This window comes from Hyperolius riggenbachi, chromosome 7, assembly GCF_040937935.1.
Source record: "Hyperolius riggenbachi isolate aHypRig1 chromosome 7, aHypRig1.pri, whole genome shotgun sequence".
NCBI lineage: Eukaryota > Metazoa > Chordata > Amphibia > Anura > Hyperoliidae > Hyperolius > Hyperolius riggenbachi.
The window spans coordinates 110,080,359-110,095,786 of NC_090652.1; the positions used below are offsets into that span (position 1 = coordinate 110,080,359).

At 44.3% G+C, this 15,428-nt stretch overlaps 1 protein-coding gene across 1 annotated transcript in view; it reads left to right on the plus strand.

Moving 5' to 3' along the window:
• Window positions 1-15,428, plus strand: part of MICALL2 (MICAL like 2) — a 109,424-nt gene that overhangs the window by 37,894 nt on the left and 56,102 nt on the right. The window contains exons 3-4 of the mRNA XM_068244506.1: window positions 2,992-3,040; window positions 4,979-5,120. Coding sequence (XP_068100607.1) covers window positions 2,992-3,040; window positions 4,979-5,120 — 191 coding nt within the window. The remainder of the gene's footprint in view (window positions 1-2,991; window positions 3,041-4,978; window positions 5,121-15,428) is intronic.

A 15,428-nucleotide genomic window follows, 5' to 3' on the forward strand; every position in this document is an offset into this window, starting at 1 on the left:
CATTGTAAGAAGTTTGTCATTTTGTGCGGCAGTGCTTGTAGGGGTGTGTTTAGTACCTGATACTGTTTCTCTGCAGGCAGGATATTGGAGTAAAATAAGTAAATTTGGTATTCAGATTTTTGCTTACTCCATCTGTGCTCTTGTGACTTTCACCAACCCCACTTAAAGTGGACCCAAATTAAAAATTCAAGATTTCAGAAATAAAATCTCTTTTCTAAATTATAATAATAAACAGCAGCCTTTTTCAGCTGCAGGATGACAAATCTAAAATATTTTACATTTATTGGAGGAACCCCTCCCTTCCTTATTGCTGGGACAGAATCCGGCAAACTGGTGGAGTAGATGGTGTCCAGCAATGGAGGAATTGCTAATGGCTGCCCCCAGTATACCCCAAGTCATGAAAAGAGAAGGGTGAAAAGCATGCAAAAATGCTCATAGGTTTGAAGGAGTGTGTGTTAGAGTGGTGCAACTAAATATTTTTAATAAAAAAAAAAATGTTTGGTTTGGGTCCGCTTTAAGCCACATACACACACTCAACAAAAATCTCTTAAATGCATGATTATCAAACCACTTGAAGTTGGACAACTTTTGTCAAGTAAAAGACGTGCAAATGACAAGGCATTATCACTGATAAGAGGCGACCAACGACTGAGACACAGCTCAAGTCAATCCAACTGTTGGATTGGATTGATCCTGGATGTCCGCTAGGTTCCTGAAACTAAATAGTCCGGCGATTTTGGAAGCTATTTAGGGAAGAGTATTACTATTGAGTGATCGCTGCCGGCACCTTAGTTGGATCATAGATGCTTACTGGTGAGAATATTAATCGCTGGAGAGCGAGAGTTGTATGCACAGAGCGTGTGACTGCACCAGCAGCAACAACATAAAACTGAAATATTATTTTCCTATGAACACTATCTTCTAGGAGCTACAAATGCAAGACGACCAGTCCCTTGTCTGTTCCAGGCTAGTAATGTACTCAAGCTGGTTGTGTTTTCACTTACTTGATTAGCAAGCATGAACAGGCATTGCTGTTACACATGGCTGAACAAAAATTCCACATGTACAGTCAAACATTGCTTTCAGATGTTTTGATTATCTGCTGTTTATTTTAGTCAGAGATATTGTACATAATCTTAACGCCAAACTCCAGCCAAAGATTTGAATAGACAGTAGCACAGCTTTTTAAGCCAGGTACCAAAACTCTACTTTAAATGTGGTCATGTGATCTGACATGCTCGTTGAAAAAGCATTCTCTGAGGGTGAGGCTTTTTCTTCTTGGTTTAAACTCATCCCTCATTCTTTCTACAGGGGGTAGGGCATAGATTGAGCATTCTAAAAAAGATTGTAGCCTACAGCAGTGGATGTCTATGCTGCAGGAAGTAGTTTATAAAAGAGGTTTTGGCCAGTTCCAGGGGATTTTTGTCATATATGTGTATTTAATTTACCCAAATTTTGAATGGCGCAATCTACCAGACCAGGCATTATATGTCTAGGGAAGAGAGACGTCGGAGCACCAGCTCATGCACATAGGAAATTGGTGATTGAATAGGCAATTGGACATTCCAGCAAAGCAAGAGAGGAGATACCATCCATTGTGTTTGAATTACATGTATTGTTTTAGCTAAAATGAGTAGCGTAAATGTATGGTGGATGGTGACATTGGGAAGAAGCTATGATATCCAGGGCATAGAGGTCTTCTTTTATGAGCTTGTGATCCTCTACTGTCTTTTCCAAAACTATGTACAAGCACATATGATTAGTCACCCAGATGGGGATCAGAAAAATCCCTTGGGCAACTGTGTGGGTCCCAATGCTGATCTAATACTTTGGGTGGGGTAGGGGGAGGACAATGAATGGTGCACGGTGCAACAATGTGATCAGGGCTACTCAGGCATCATTAAGGATCCAGCATGCTGAATTCTATTAAGCGGCTTCAAACTGCCATTGTACACACAATAGATTAACAATGATTTTCGGACGAAGCTGTCACTATTGGCCAATTTGGCTGAATTTTATCTAGAGTCTCTGTAGCTTAATATTCACTGAGATTTGCTACATTCACTGAGGTTTGGTGCCGTGTAGAGATTCACTGGGGTTTTGTTCTCTTAGGAGTTTCTCTGAGATTTGGTCCCTTGCAGAGATTTACTGATATTTGGTATTCTGCAATATTTCACTGAGACTTGCTACACTGCATTAATTCACAAACCTATGGTGCCCTACATAGATTCGCTGAGATTTTGTACTCTGCAGAGGTTCACTGAGATTTGGTGCTCAGGAACAGAAGTTAAAGGAAACCTTAACTGAGAGTGATATGGATGTTTCCTGTCCAGCTGATCTCTGTGACTGCAATAGTGGCTGAATCACACCCTGAAACAAGCATGCAGCTAATCCAGTCTGACTTCAGTCAGAGCACCTGATCTGCATGCTTGTTCAGGGGCTGTGGCTAAAAGTATTAGAGACACAGGATCAGCAGGCGATTCAGGCAACTGGTATTATTTTAAAAGGAAAAATACATGTCCTTCTCAGTTTAGGTTCCCTTTAACATTGCCCCGAAAAATGATGTATGCATGTCTCTAGAGCCCAACTGTGGCCCAAAATGAGAAGTCCCTGTACTGATAACTGCTTATATAGGCTGTTCTTCATTGTGTTAGCCCCCTCTATAGACTTATTCCCTCTTGCATTTGACCTTCAGCTGATCGACGGAGCGTGACCTAAAACCTTTTATATATGTTTTTGTGATACAGCTTGTTAAAATAGAGATTATATGCACTAATTCAGTAGGAGACCTTTGGCAAGTCTCCCTTACACTGCTACTGCCAATAGAGCGCGCCCTAGTGGCTGCTGCTCTGGCGCTTTGAGTCCGCAAGGAGAAAAGCGCAATATAAATGTTATTTGTCTTGTCTTTGTCTATTCTGTGAGAAAATGCTTTAAAATGTAAACCTGAACGATAAGTCTCACAGTTGTTCTTTTTTTTTTATTTTTTCCTAGAAATTTTGACTCCCTCAGTAAAGAGAATGTGTACGAGAATAACCATTTGGTAAGTGAACTTTGATAGTGACCTGAGCACCTATCCAGCAATTAGAAAACAAAGCAGAAATAATGACCCTTTGGTTGCAGTAAAACTCTATCATAAGCTGTCTCTCACTGTCTCTTTGCTGTTTAAGAAAACAGGACTGTATTTGACCCAGTGGGTCGAAGAGCTCAGAGAAGCTCTTTTGCATAGAAACTGAAGTTTGTTTTTTTTACTTTTTCTGTTCTGGAAAGACCCTTTGCTTTGCTACTAATGTTCTATTTATTAGCTGTATTACTCATACAGTTCATTATATTAGTAGTGGCTGGATATTTATTTATTTATTATTTATTTATTTGTTGTATTTATAAAGTGCCAACATATTACGCATCGCTGAACATTAATTTAGGTTACAGACAATATTTAGGGGTGACATACAGCAATATGACAATACAGGAATACAAGAAAACCAGATCACACAGCACAGTATGAGTACAAGGTAATGCTTAGTCAGTCACTGGATGGGGCATGGAGATTAGGCAAGTTAGGTTCACTCAGATGCATAGCATGGGTGCACAGTAATAGAGGTGCATGATCAGGTAGGACACAAAAGGAGGAGGACCCTGCCCAAAGGCTTACAATCTAGAGGGAGAGGTAGGGACACAAGAGGTAGGGGACCAGAGTTCGGCTGTGGGTTTAGAGCAATTGTGAGGGGTGGTAGGCAAGAGTGAAAAGGTGAGTTTTTAAGGCCTTCTTGAAGGTGTTGAAGGAGGGGGCTGCCCTAATGGGTGGAGGTAGGGAGTTCCATAGTGTCGGAGCGGCTCTTGAGAAATCTTGGAGGCGTGCATGGGACTGGGTGATGCGGGGGACGGTCAGGCGAAGTTCATTGGAGGAGCGGAGTGAGCGGCTTGGTGTGTATCTCTGAGTAAGATCAGAAATGTAGGTTGGACAGGTTTTGTGGATAGATTTGTAGGTCAGACACAATATCTTGAATCTGATTCTGGACTGGATAGGAAGCCAGTGGAGGGATTCACGGAGGGGAGCCGCCCTGGTGGAGCGATGGGAGGAGTGGATAATTCTGGCAGCCGCATTCATGATGGACTGCAGTGGGGCTATTCGGGTCTTAGGGAGTTCAGACAGAAGGGCATTGCAGTAGTCGAGGCGGGAAATTATGAGGGCATGGATGAGGAGTTTGGTGGTGGCAGGGGTCAGGAAAGGGCGAATCTTACAGATGTTACGAAGGTGGAAGTTGCAGGACTTTGTGAGGTTTTGGATGTGGGGAGTGAAGGAGAGTGCGGAGTCCAGGGTGACACCCAGACAGCGGGCTTGAGAGGTAGGGTGAATAGTAGTGTGGTTAACAGTGACCTGCACATCTGGGAGGTCCAGGGATGACCGGGGTGGGAAGATCATAAATTCCGTTTTGTCTAGATTTAGTTTTAGGAACCTAGCGGACATCCAGGATGAGATGGCAGATAGGATAGTGTACTGGTTAAGGGTTCTGCCTTTGACATGGGAGACCAGGGTTAGGCTAGGTCAAGTACATATTCAGTAAGGAGTTCAAGGCAAGACTCCCTAACACTGCAGGGTGGCCTCTTGAGCGCGTCCCAGTGGCTGCAGCTCTTGAGCGCTTTGAGTCCGACAGGAGAAAAGCGCTATACAAATGTTCGGATTATTATTATTATAAGTTTTTATTTTCGCTTCAGTTGTCCTTTAAGGCAGTACATGTGCATGGAGGGTCTATATCTGAACATGGATATTCTGTGTATGGAGGTCCTGTATCTGCACATGGATATCCTGCATATTGTGTATATGGAGGGTCCTGAATCTGTACAATGACTGATGCAGCAGGATTCATGATAGCCTCTCTTCAGCAGTCTCTCTGTATAACTAGCAAGTAGTAGCAGTTTACTGTACATGTAATACAATGAGTCCCCTGAGTGTTTCCCCTGTGTCTCTATACTGCAGGCTTTCCGAGTGGCTGAGGAGCAGCTTGGCATACCGGCTCTGCTTGATGCAGAAGACATGGTCAAGCTACGCGTTCCAGACAGGCTGAGCATCTTAACATATGTGTCCCAGTATTACAACTACTTCCATGGACGCTCCCCTAGTAAGTTGTGGAAAAGGTCATTGACCTCATGCATGTGTCTTTACAACATCCTATCTCTCACTGGCCTTTAGACTGGTAGCATTTCGTAGGCTGGAAGTCGATTATAAGAATTATAAACATTAATCAACCTCTTCTGGACTGACGAAGTAGGAATCTGTGTCCTGCTGGTGGCTGTGCGGCTCTGACAGGATGTAGATTCCAGCTGTTCGCAGCACATTCACGTTGTCCTTGACTTTCGCACCGCTTTTCTCTCGCTGCAATCGCTTGCTCTGCTGTCTCAGTGACCAGAGCTTTTGCATCTCAGTCAGGAGCCAATTTGATTCACCGCCGCGCACTCACATCGTTCTTGCCGTTTGCACCACTGTTCCCTCGCTACACCTGCTCACTCTATCTCAGTGACGAGAGCTTCCGCATCTCGGTCAGGAGCCAATTTCATTGGTTCCTGATTCCATGATTTCTGTGAACCAACCAATCACAGTAATCACAGGGCTCAATAGGGAAAAGACTGCTCTAGTCCTTACGGTGCAAGAGCAGTCTGGTCCTAAAAGGGTTAAATAATGTTTATCTTCAAAATATGCTTTCAATAAGCTTTCTTCTATCTTCCTTCTTTCACCTAATGAACATTGCAAAAATTAAGCACCTCATAGCTCCAGCAGATCTTCCAACCCTAGTTCATGCCTTAATCAGGCTTTCCAAACAAAGACTTGCTCCGCCTGTAATTAGTATAGAATGCCACTGCAAGGCTGTTAAAAAGCGAACCCTGCCATTTCCACATGACCCTGATCCTTCGCTCACTCCACTGGCTACCGATAAAATGGAAAATTCTATTCAAGATTGGCTTATTGACATTCAGATCCTTGTGCAGTCTGGGCCCTGGATACCTGAAGGACTTATTGCAATTGCATCACGCCCCGCACAATCTTAGATTATAAAGGATCTAATAACTTAGTCTTCCCTAGTGTCCGCCTCAAAACCTTTGAAGACAGAGCCTTCTGTCATACTGCCCCTACACTTTGGAACTCCCTGCTACACTCAATCAGGACATCTCCATCCCTGGAAGCATTTAAGTACACCTTTTAAGTCTGGCAAGTCTTGAGTCACAATTTTTTTTGAAATTTGGCACGCTAGCTTTCCATCAGGTAATGTGCCAACTGCTTCCCATGGCACAGACTTCCTGAGCCCTGTCTGTGACCCCATCTCTGGCAATAAGAACAAAAGTCACGAGGCCAAGCCAGATAACTGCTGCGGCCCTGCCTAGACATGCTGTGCCAAATCCTTGGAGAGGGATGGCTCTGAATCCTATAGAGCAGGCATGTCCAAAGTGTGGTTCGGGTACAAATGCAGCCCACCAAGCATTTTCTGGTGGTCTACAGTTGTGAAGTCCATGTAACCCGCAGGCCATAGCTACGGTGCTGCATGCAGGGGCCACCTTTTGTCGTCGCTCCTCCTTTGCTCGTCTGTAGGTTATCAGCCCCTGTTGTAGCAGTCACCGATTAGCAGCCACCGCTATGCCGATAGCAGTAACTGCATAATAATTTGGGTCAATTCCAGTGGAAATTTTTTATTTGACAAAATGTCACAGGCATAGTTTACCTAATGGCAATTGGCAAAATTTGTGTTTCATTTTACTAGTTCGGCCCCCTAGCACTCTCAAGAATGGCGATATGGCCTAAAAAGTCTGGAGAGTGCTGCTATAGTGCCTTCCCATTCCTCTTATGGTCTCCATGTTCTATCGCTGTCGCTAGTTAAAATTTCACTCTCCAGGAGCCATTAGGCTTTGGAAGCACTCATGTTCTTACGTGCTTCTGATGATGGCGTCTCCGTACTCTGAATGCACTCACTCATGTGCAGTGCGTAGCGGCCCATCTACAGAAGCACTTGGTGATGCTTACTAAGGGTTCCAAGAATCCTCTAAGGCGTATTCGGCCAGTTGGTTAAACACATGCGAATAGGGCTGATAGCACATGATTGACAGGACAGTGAGAAACTGGATGGTTCTATAGGATCCAAAACATTCCCTCTCCATGGGTTAATATGACTTTTTATTTTATTTTTTTTGCTTCAATTGTCCTTTAACGTTTAAATTCTGTGAGAATTGTGCTATATTTAAAATCTGCCCAGAATTTCCCTTTAAAGAGAACCCGAGGTGTGTTTAAAGAATGTTATCTGCATACAGAGGCTGGATCTGCCTATACAGCCCAGCCTCTGTTGCTATCCCAAACCCCACTAAGGTCCCCCTGCACTCTGCAATCCCTCATAAATCACAGTCATGCTGTAAGGCGGTGTTTACATCTGTAGTGTCAGTCTCAGCTGCTCCCCCGCCTCCTGCATAGCTCCGGTCCCTGCCCCCGTCCCTTCCCTCCAATCAGCAGGGAGGGAAGGGATGCAGGCGGGGACTGGAGTTCTGCAGGAGGCGGGGAGAGCAGCAGACTGACACTATAGAGATAAACACAGCCAGCTCTGACAAGCTGTTTGTCAGCAGCGTGGCTGTGATTTATGAGGGATTGCAGAGTGCAGGGGGACCTTAGGGGGGTTTGGGATGGCAACAGAGGCTGGGCTGTATAGGCAGATCCAGCCTCTGTATGGAGATAATATTCTTCAAACCCACCTCGGGTTCTCTTTAAAGAGACTCTGAAGCACACAAAAATTACTATTTTTACTTCTTAGTTCGCTTCAGTAGTCTCAGTAGAAGTAAACCGCTGCATCCCCAAGCCAAAACGAGGGCTTTATACTCCCCAAATCCCCAGGGTAAAATCCCATGACTTTCTTGGCCGTGGATTTTGCTGCCCGGGGAGGCAGAGCTTTGAGCTGTAGCTCTGACTCTACTGACGTCAGTCGCTGTGCAGATCTCCTCCTCTCTGCGAAGGAAGACTGAGAGGGGCGGGAAGAGGCAGAGATCCGCGGCGATTGACATCAGTAGAGGCAGAGCTACCGCAGAAAGCTCTGCCTCTTTCAGGAAGCGCTGCCCGGATTGTTCCCCGGGGATTTGGGGGGGGTCTAAAGCCCTCGTTTTGGCTCAGGGATGTGGCGCTTTACCTCTGCTGAGAGTACTGAAGCGAACTACGAGGAAAAATAGCAATTTTTGTTCGCTTTAGTCTCTCTTTAAATCTATGGCATTTCAGTAGTTTAACATTGAAGTCCCTATTTTCTTCCATTGCTGTCCGGCTTGGAAATCTACAGTTGACAGCGCAATGTTATTACCTTTTTATGAAGCTTAATAGTGTTATCTTAGTGATGATCTGTGTAGAAGGGACGTTGCTGTGTTTTTATAGAGGCAGTCAGGGCTGCAGCTCCTCTGTGGGAAAGCCCTATACAGCTGGGGAGAATGAAAAGAGCCAGTCTCCTGGGAGATTACTGCAGAATGTTTTCAATTGTACCCCTCATACAGAGGGAGAGAAGCAAACCACAGTGTTGAGAGGAATGTGGCCTCTGCTGACTAGTGACCTCCGCCGGTGACCTCATGTGCTTTCATAGACCCACACTGTGAAAGACATCATAGACAAGAAGAGCACTGAACCAATCTGCTGAACACTGTGTACTATCTGTGAAATAGCTACATGACAGAAGGACATTGCACTTCCCCAATTACTTTTTTTGTACGTTTATTTACAGCATTTCTGTATAGTTATCATATTACGCAACTATTTACAGCATATGTTCACATCTGTTCCCACTGCCAGTGGAGATCACTAACCAATCTTCCCACAGTCATAATTTTTTTTTTTAATGTATATAGCGTCAATATCTTTTGTAGCGCTATACATAGTACAAAACAAATAGTGAGAAGCATATATACCTGAGACATTCAAAATGAGACGATTTTGGAATTGTCAAAGCGGCGATTTTCGCTATATCGTCATTTTGGCATGGGGGAAGTTTGAAAAAGCAGCTTCAAACTTCCCCCGAAGTCCTGGCACGTGCAGCCCGCAGCATCAGCAGTGTTGTACATATCTTCCGCACGGACCCAACACTGTCCGGCCTCTATCGCCATCTGCCGGCTATTGTGCACGGCATGCTTCCTGGTTCCTGTATGTTACATGACGTACAGGAAGTATGCCGTTCATTAGATCCTGCAGGAAGCGAAGTGGATAGACAGGCATTGCTGGACTCATGCTGGAAGGTATGTCCAGCACTGCTGCAGCTTGGGGGACAGAGAGACACAGAGGAGACAGAGTGGGCACAGAGAGAGACCCAGAGGGGGCACAGAGAGACAAAAGGGGCACAAAGAGAGACCCAGTGGGGGCACAAAGAGAGACCCAGAGGGGGCACAGAGAAAGACGGGGAATCGAATTGATATCGCGATTTTGGACAGAAATCGCTCAATTCAATTTTTTTCCTAAAATCGTTCAGGCCTAATAAGGGGGAAAGCTTGTGACTCTAACCAGTGTTGCACTCTGCCCAGAGGTGCTAGGGAGTTCCGAGTGGGTGGCTGGGTGTTAAGCTGTTCAAGGGGCTAGGGTGCCACAGGTGGGCGTTCCTGACGGGGGACTGGAGTATAGCAGGAGGAAAGCTTGGGGCAGGAAGTTGCTTCTGTGCTAGTGGGAGTCCTACTCCTCACTCCCAGCTCCATCTCCACTAAGTTAATTGGACAAGCATTGTTCCTTCACATCCTAGGCAGCAAGTGAACAGTAAGGTCTTGGTAGATGAAAACTTGGTAGATGTAAAGGCCTGTACCCAATATGCAATGTTTCCGATGAGCAATAGTTTCTGCGATCTCGCGACATGGGTATAGGCATGCGATTTCTGCAAATCTTTAAGATCCCCTATGACTCTGCGCAAAGCACTGCAATTGCTTGACTTCCCGTTCATGGCCATCGCATGTACCCGTACCCAGGAAGATGGATCAGGGAATGCTCGTTGGCAGGGGATGTCGCTGGGATAACTGATCTTAACTTGGTCTTTAAGAATTAATAAACCCTTATTAGCATATAAGGGAAAAAAACCTGTAGAAATAAATGTTAATCTAAACATTGACAGCCATTCTTCAGCTTAAAGCCTTGTTCATATTATAAATCGCCAGCACTATCGCAAGCGCTGAGCCATTTATTGAGCATTTTGAAAGCGCTTTTCCCTGTGATTTTAGCTTAGAAAAGCACTTTTGCTCAGCGATTGATATTTTCACTTCTTGACATCAGTCAGAAAGTGAACTCTTTGACCCGAAAAAGAATCAGTACAATGTATTTATTCTTAAAAGTGCTCAGGAAATCGCAATACAAAGCGCTATACCGTGCCCTGAGCAAAAACGCTCAGAAAATAGTACATATAGCGCATTTGCGATTTGTCAAAAATCGGAAAGCGCACATGTGAACACTCTCTCATAGGAAGACATTGCACAAGCGCTTTCTGGGCGATTTCTAAGACCGCCAGCTCTTAAAAAAAAATACACAAACGCTGATAGTGTGAACAAGCCCTTACAAATGAAGCCCCAGACCAGGTTGTCCCAATTCATATTCATAAACACCAAAAATACAGGTTAAATAGTGCTTGGTGCAATTCTAACCTTTTTTTATATTAGGACGTGCATCCATAATGAGTATATGCTAGAGCCTAGGCATTGTTTCCGCTAAGGCAGTGTGACCTATTTATTGACCTGTACGATGTGACCCCTTGTCACCCTTCCAGGTACTCTTGGAGAGCTGGAAAAGCTGCAGTGTATGGTAATGAGCAATTATTTTGGTTTTTTCCCTTCACTTCCAAGTGCCTGGTCAGGGGACAAGGTCACACCATGTAGTTGTATAATTAATTGCGTCACACAGCGCAGACGTGACAAACGTATCGGTAATCGCGCGGCCAATTTGATCCACCTGACAGATTGCTGTTGGGCGTTGCTGTACACAGGGCGAATAATCAGCTGAGGCGGTATTTATCAGCCACCTCAGCTGACTTTAATGAAGCGTTTGTACGGCCATTAGATGTCATCAAAAAATCCAGCATGCCAAATCTTTAGTGATGTCCAGTGCCCAACCAATCCTCGGACCCTTTGTTCTCCTCCTCCCCCCACCTGCCGAATCTGCTCCTTCATGCACCACACATCTTCTATCCTCCCCGCTCCATACTAATAGATGCATTGCTAGCCTTTAGGCTAGTAATGTGCATGTATATAATTTTCCCCCAAATTCTCACCTAAGGGATCAAATCATGAACTCTTAAGCTAATTTGATGCAAACGTTTAATTGGGAAAATATTGTGGTTGCCCACTGCACTGCAGTCATATGTTCAACCCAGGAACGACATGATATGGTCAGGAATGGCTTTTTTGCCGATGTTGAGTGTGAACTTGAACGTAATGTCAATCACGGGCTGGTCTGTGACGTGGTTGGATAGTGTATAGCTAGCTTAAGGGACAACAGTCTTTGTACATGTGGGTTAGGAATTTACAACAGAACATAAATCAAATACTAAAGTTCAGGAAATAAAGCGACTGTATTTATATTTGGAAAAGTTGTTAGAACTAACTAAATATAGATTGTGGTATTGAACATATAGAGGTGCTTACAGAGCTATAGCTCGATCTATCTAGATAGACATATGACGGACCCAGTTATTCCACCTCTGCTCAGTTATGTGAGACGCCATTAGCTGTTACTGTATGTGTGATCAGGTTTGTAGATTTGAACGGTTCATGTAGAAATAGTAAGGCAGTATAGTTATCACTACACAAATAAGTATACCACCAGCAGTACTGACAGGAAATCCAAGATGCAGTGTGAATTAATTATCCTTGGAAAAGTCCCGTCGAGCATGTAGGAATACTCCCAATGTCGTGAATCCCCTGCTCAGGGACTGATGACTCAGTTGTAAGCAATGCTTGAAGACATGGACATCAGCTAAACATTTGACACTATGAAACCATATGAGAAGGAGCAGAATGATGCCTGTAAAAACCTTCGCGTTTACATACTATTAGATGTGCTATACCATATTGTAAGATTTAGGGCCCTTTTCCACTACCCTGCGTTTTGCAATCTAATTCTAATAGCTAACTGATCACAGAATGCAGGGTACAGTAACAGTAATGGAAACGGCTGTACGCTATCCTGAAATTTACCAGGAAGTGTACAATCCTTTTTTTTATTTATTTATTTTAATTTGAGGTTTTATGAATTCAAAGCATGTTGATTCATTCACAGGGGGAATTCATTGGTTTGGGGAAACACTTGTTCCCCTTCCTCAATCGATCGACTATAATAGCCGCTGGGACTGAGCGCACACCCCCTGGACGAATATATCCGTCCAGATTGCCGCTACTCTGCACCTGCTGGACGAATATATTCCTCCATTTAGGCTAAGTGGTTAAAGCACACCTGAAGTGTATTGTTTAAAAGGAACCCGAGGTGTGAGATCTATGGAAGCTGCCATATTTATTTCCTTTCTTGTCAGTAGGGTCTAAATCACACACCTGAAACAAGCATGCAGCTAATCTTGTCAGATTTGTCAGACACCTGATCTGCATGCTTGTTCAGGGTCTATGGCTTAAAGTATTAGAGGCAGAGGATCAGCAGGACAGCCAGGCAATGTGCATTGTTTAAAAGGAAGTAAATATGGCTGCCTCAATATCCCTATCACTTCAGGGATCCATTAACAAATCTGGTTGCAGGTGCGGTGCTGTGTGAGCCCCTGCAAGTTTGGGGCCGTGTTTGTCCCTTGTGACTAAAGGGGGGGTGTCTTAGGCTAACTGGTTGTCAGCAGACATATGTTAGTCGCTAAGGATTCATAATTTGATGCTACAGCTGTTGCCTTTTTTATCTTGAAAAAAATTATACTTTTTTTTGTTTTTGAATTAACTTTTTTAAAATGTTTAGTTTTATGCATATAAAAGTGTCTGAACTGGGGCCTTAACATGGAATCAGGAGATGAAGTTGATGAAGCGCACATCCTAGTTATAACTGGTATTTGCACTACTATAAAGCTGCTGAGATATTAAAGGAATTTGCCCTTAGTGACGCATGCAGTATAGCCAAGCAGGTGTGGCAGAGGATTGTGTTGCTGGTTTCTCTGCTTGTTTAGGTTCTTATCATACTCTGTGTCAGGGATACAGAATTATTCTGCCCTTCCTGTCACACTTTTTAGTAACACCCCAGGTACGGTGAGGCGATGAATGGCATTGCTGTCTTCCAACTCTGAAGATCGGTGTCTAGCAGTGTAGTGTTAGGGTGGAGGCAGTGTACTGCTGGGGACAGTGCAGAGCCTGTGTGACCCAGCGAACCGGGAATTATTTCTTTCAAAAGTTATCCATTAGGTGAAAATAATGTGCACGCCTCACCTTGTCATATCAGTCTATAGAGAGGATTGTTAAAGGGACACTTAAGTCAAACAAAAAAAATGAGTTTTGCTCACCTGGGGCTTCCAATAGCCCCCTGCAGCTGTCCGGAGCCCTCGCCGTCTCCCTCCGATCCTCCTGGCCCCGCCGGCAGCCACTTCCTGTTTCGGTGACAGGAGCTGACAGGCTGGAGACGCGAGTGGTTCTTCGCGTTCCTGGCCACAATAGCTCCATCTATGATACTATAGCATATATCATATACCATATAGCAGCATAGAGGGCGCTAATGTGTCTGGGAACGCGAAGAATCACTCACGTCCCCAGCCTGTCAGCTCCTGTCACCGAAACAGGAAGTGGCTGCTGGCGGGGCCAGGAGGATCAGAGGGAGACGGTGAGGGCTCTGGACAGCTGCAGGGGGCTATTGGAAGCCCTAGGTGAGTAAAACTCATTTTTTTTGTTTGACTTAAGTGTCCCTTTAAACAATTAGCGAAATAGAAGACATGCAACTGTAGTCTTCCGAGTGCCTCTGTAGTACAGTTTGTTTGATGGGATGGCCAAAGAGGCAGCTGTCTAGCTTGAAATGATTATTTAGTGTATGTATGTATGTATGTATGTATATATATATGTTACACACCAACTTCTTCCGCAGCGCTGTACAGAGTACATTGACTTGTCACTTAACTGTTCCTCAGAGGGGCTCAAAATCAAATCCCTTCCATAGTCATATGTCTATATCATGTAGTGTATGCAATGCAGTCTAGGGCCAATTTTAAGGGGAAGCCAGTTAACTTATCTGTATGTTTTTGGGATGTGGGAGGAAACCAGAGTTCCCGGAGGAAACCCACACAGACACTGGGAGAACATACAAACTCTGTGCAGATAGTATCCTGGCTGGGATATGAACCGGGGACCCAGCGCTGAATGCTGGAAGTTTCCAGTTTTTCTCAAGAGATAAGCTGTGCCATTCACTTCTGCAGCTTGGACACGCTTTCTTTGATTTCCATAAGCGTCAACTTTATGGCCAGTCATACATATCAATGTGGATGCCGACAGATTCTGCCTGCCTGTGTGACCAACCTGTGTGTATAGCCAGCTAAAGGCATTTTCTGCTGGAATTATGTCTTTCCCTTTCCTCCCCGGCCTGCAGGCGGCTGCTTATTTATGTGTGATTTCTGACTAATTTGTGCCACGGATTAAGGTGTGTGTTTCTCGGAAGTCAAATATTTCCTCAATAAATACAAGCGCTGTTTAAACAGAACTTGGCCGGGCTTCATGCTGAATGTGCCACAGGGGAAGCGCGAACATGCTTGTTAGGAATTCTTTTATTGAAATAAAGTCTGAAAACACTGTGCTTTCTTATTTGTCCCTTATTGTGCAGCTGTCCAACTGGCAATAAACAGTCATATTACTTAGCTGTTACTGCGCGGCGTGCGCACTAATGTCAGGTGGAAAGCACTCCTGAGTGGTATGATGGTAATTGTTAATGGATCACTGCTTAAAATGACATAAATAAGTTACTTATGGATTCCCTTCCGGGAAAAGAAATGTTGCAGCTTTAATGAGCGCTGCTGCAGGAACTTCCCGGCACACGTCACGCCTTTCTAACATATACAGGTCTGAATGTTTTTCTTAAGAAATAAAAAGTCCCTATGTGTTTAATGGAGCTGAACTTTCAGCTGCACCCTTTTTTGCCCTTCAGAAGTTATTTACTACAGAAGGTTTCATTAATTTACCCTACACTGCTTCTCTAGTTATCTCTCTGACTACGGAAAGGGTTTGGTGTCTTGACACCTTGAGGAAAAAGCACAGAAACAACTGGAGCCCAAATAGCACAATATGTAATGAAGAGAAGGATAGTAAATTGTGTAACAAATGGTATTCACTAAGGTGGGTTCCACGATGGGTCAACCAACCACTTGAAGCAGGTGGAGATGTTTGAACTGTTTCCACTTGGACTGGATGTGGTCACTCTCTTGATGAAAAAGACACTGGCCTACACAGTGGTGATGTACTCCTCCAACCCAAAGTGGGTGGGGTGGTGTAAGCAC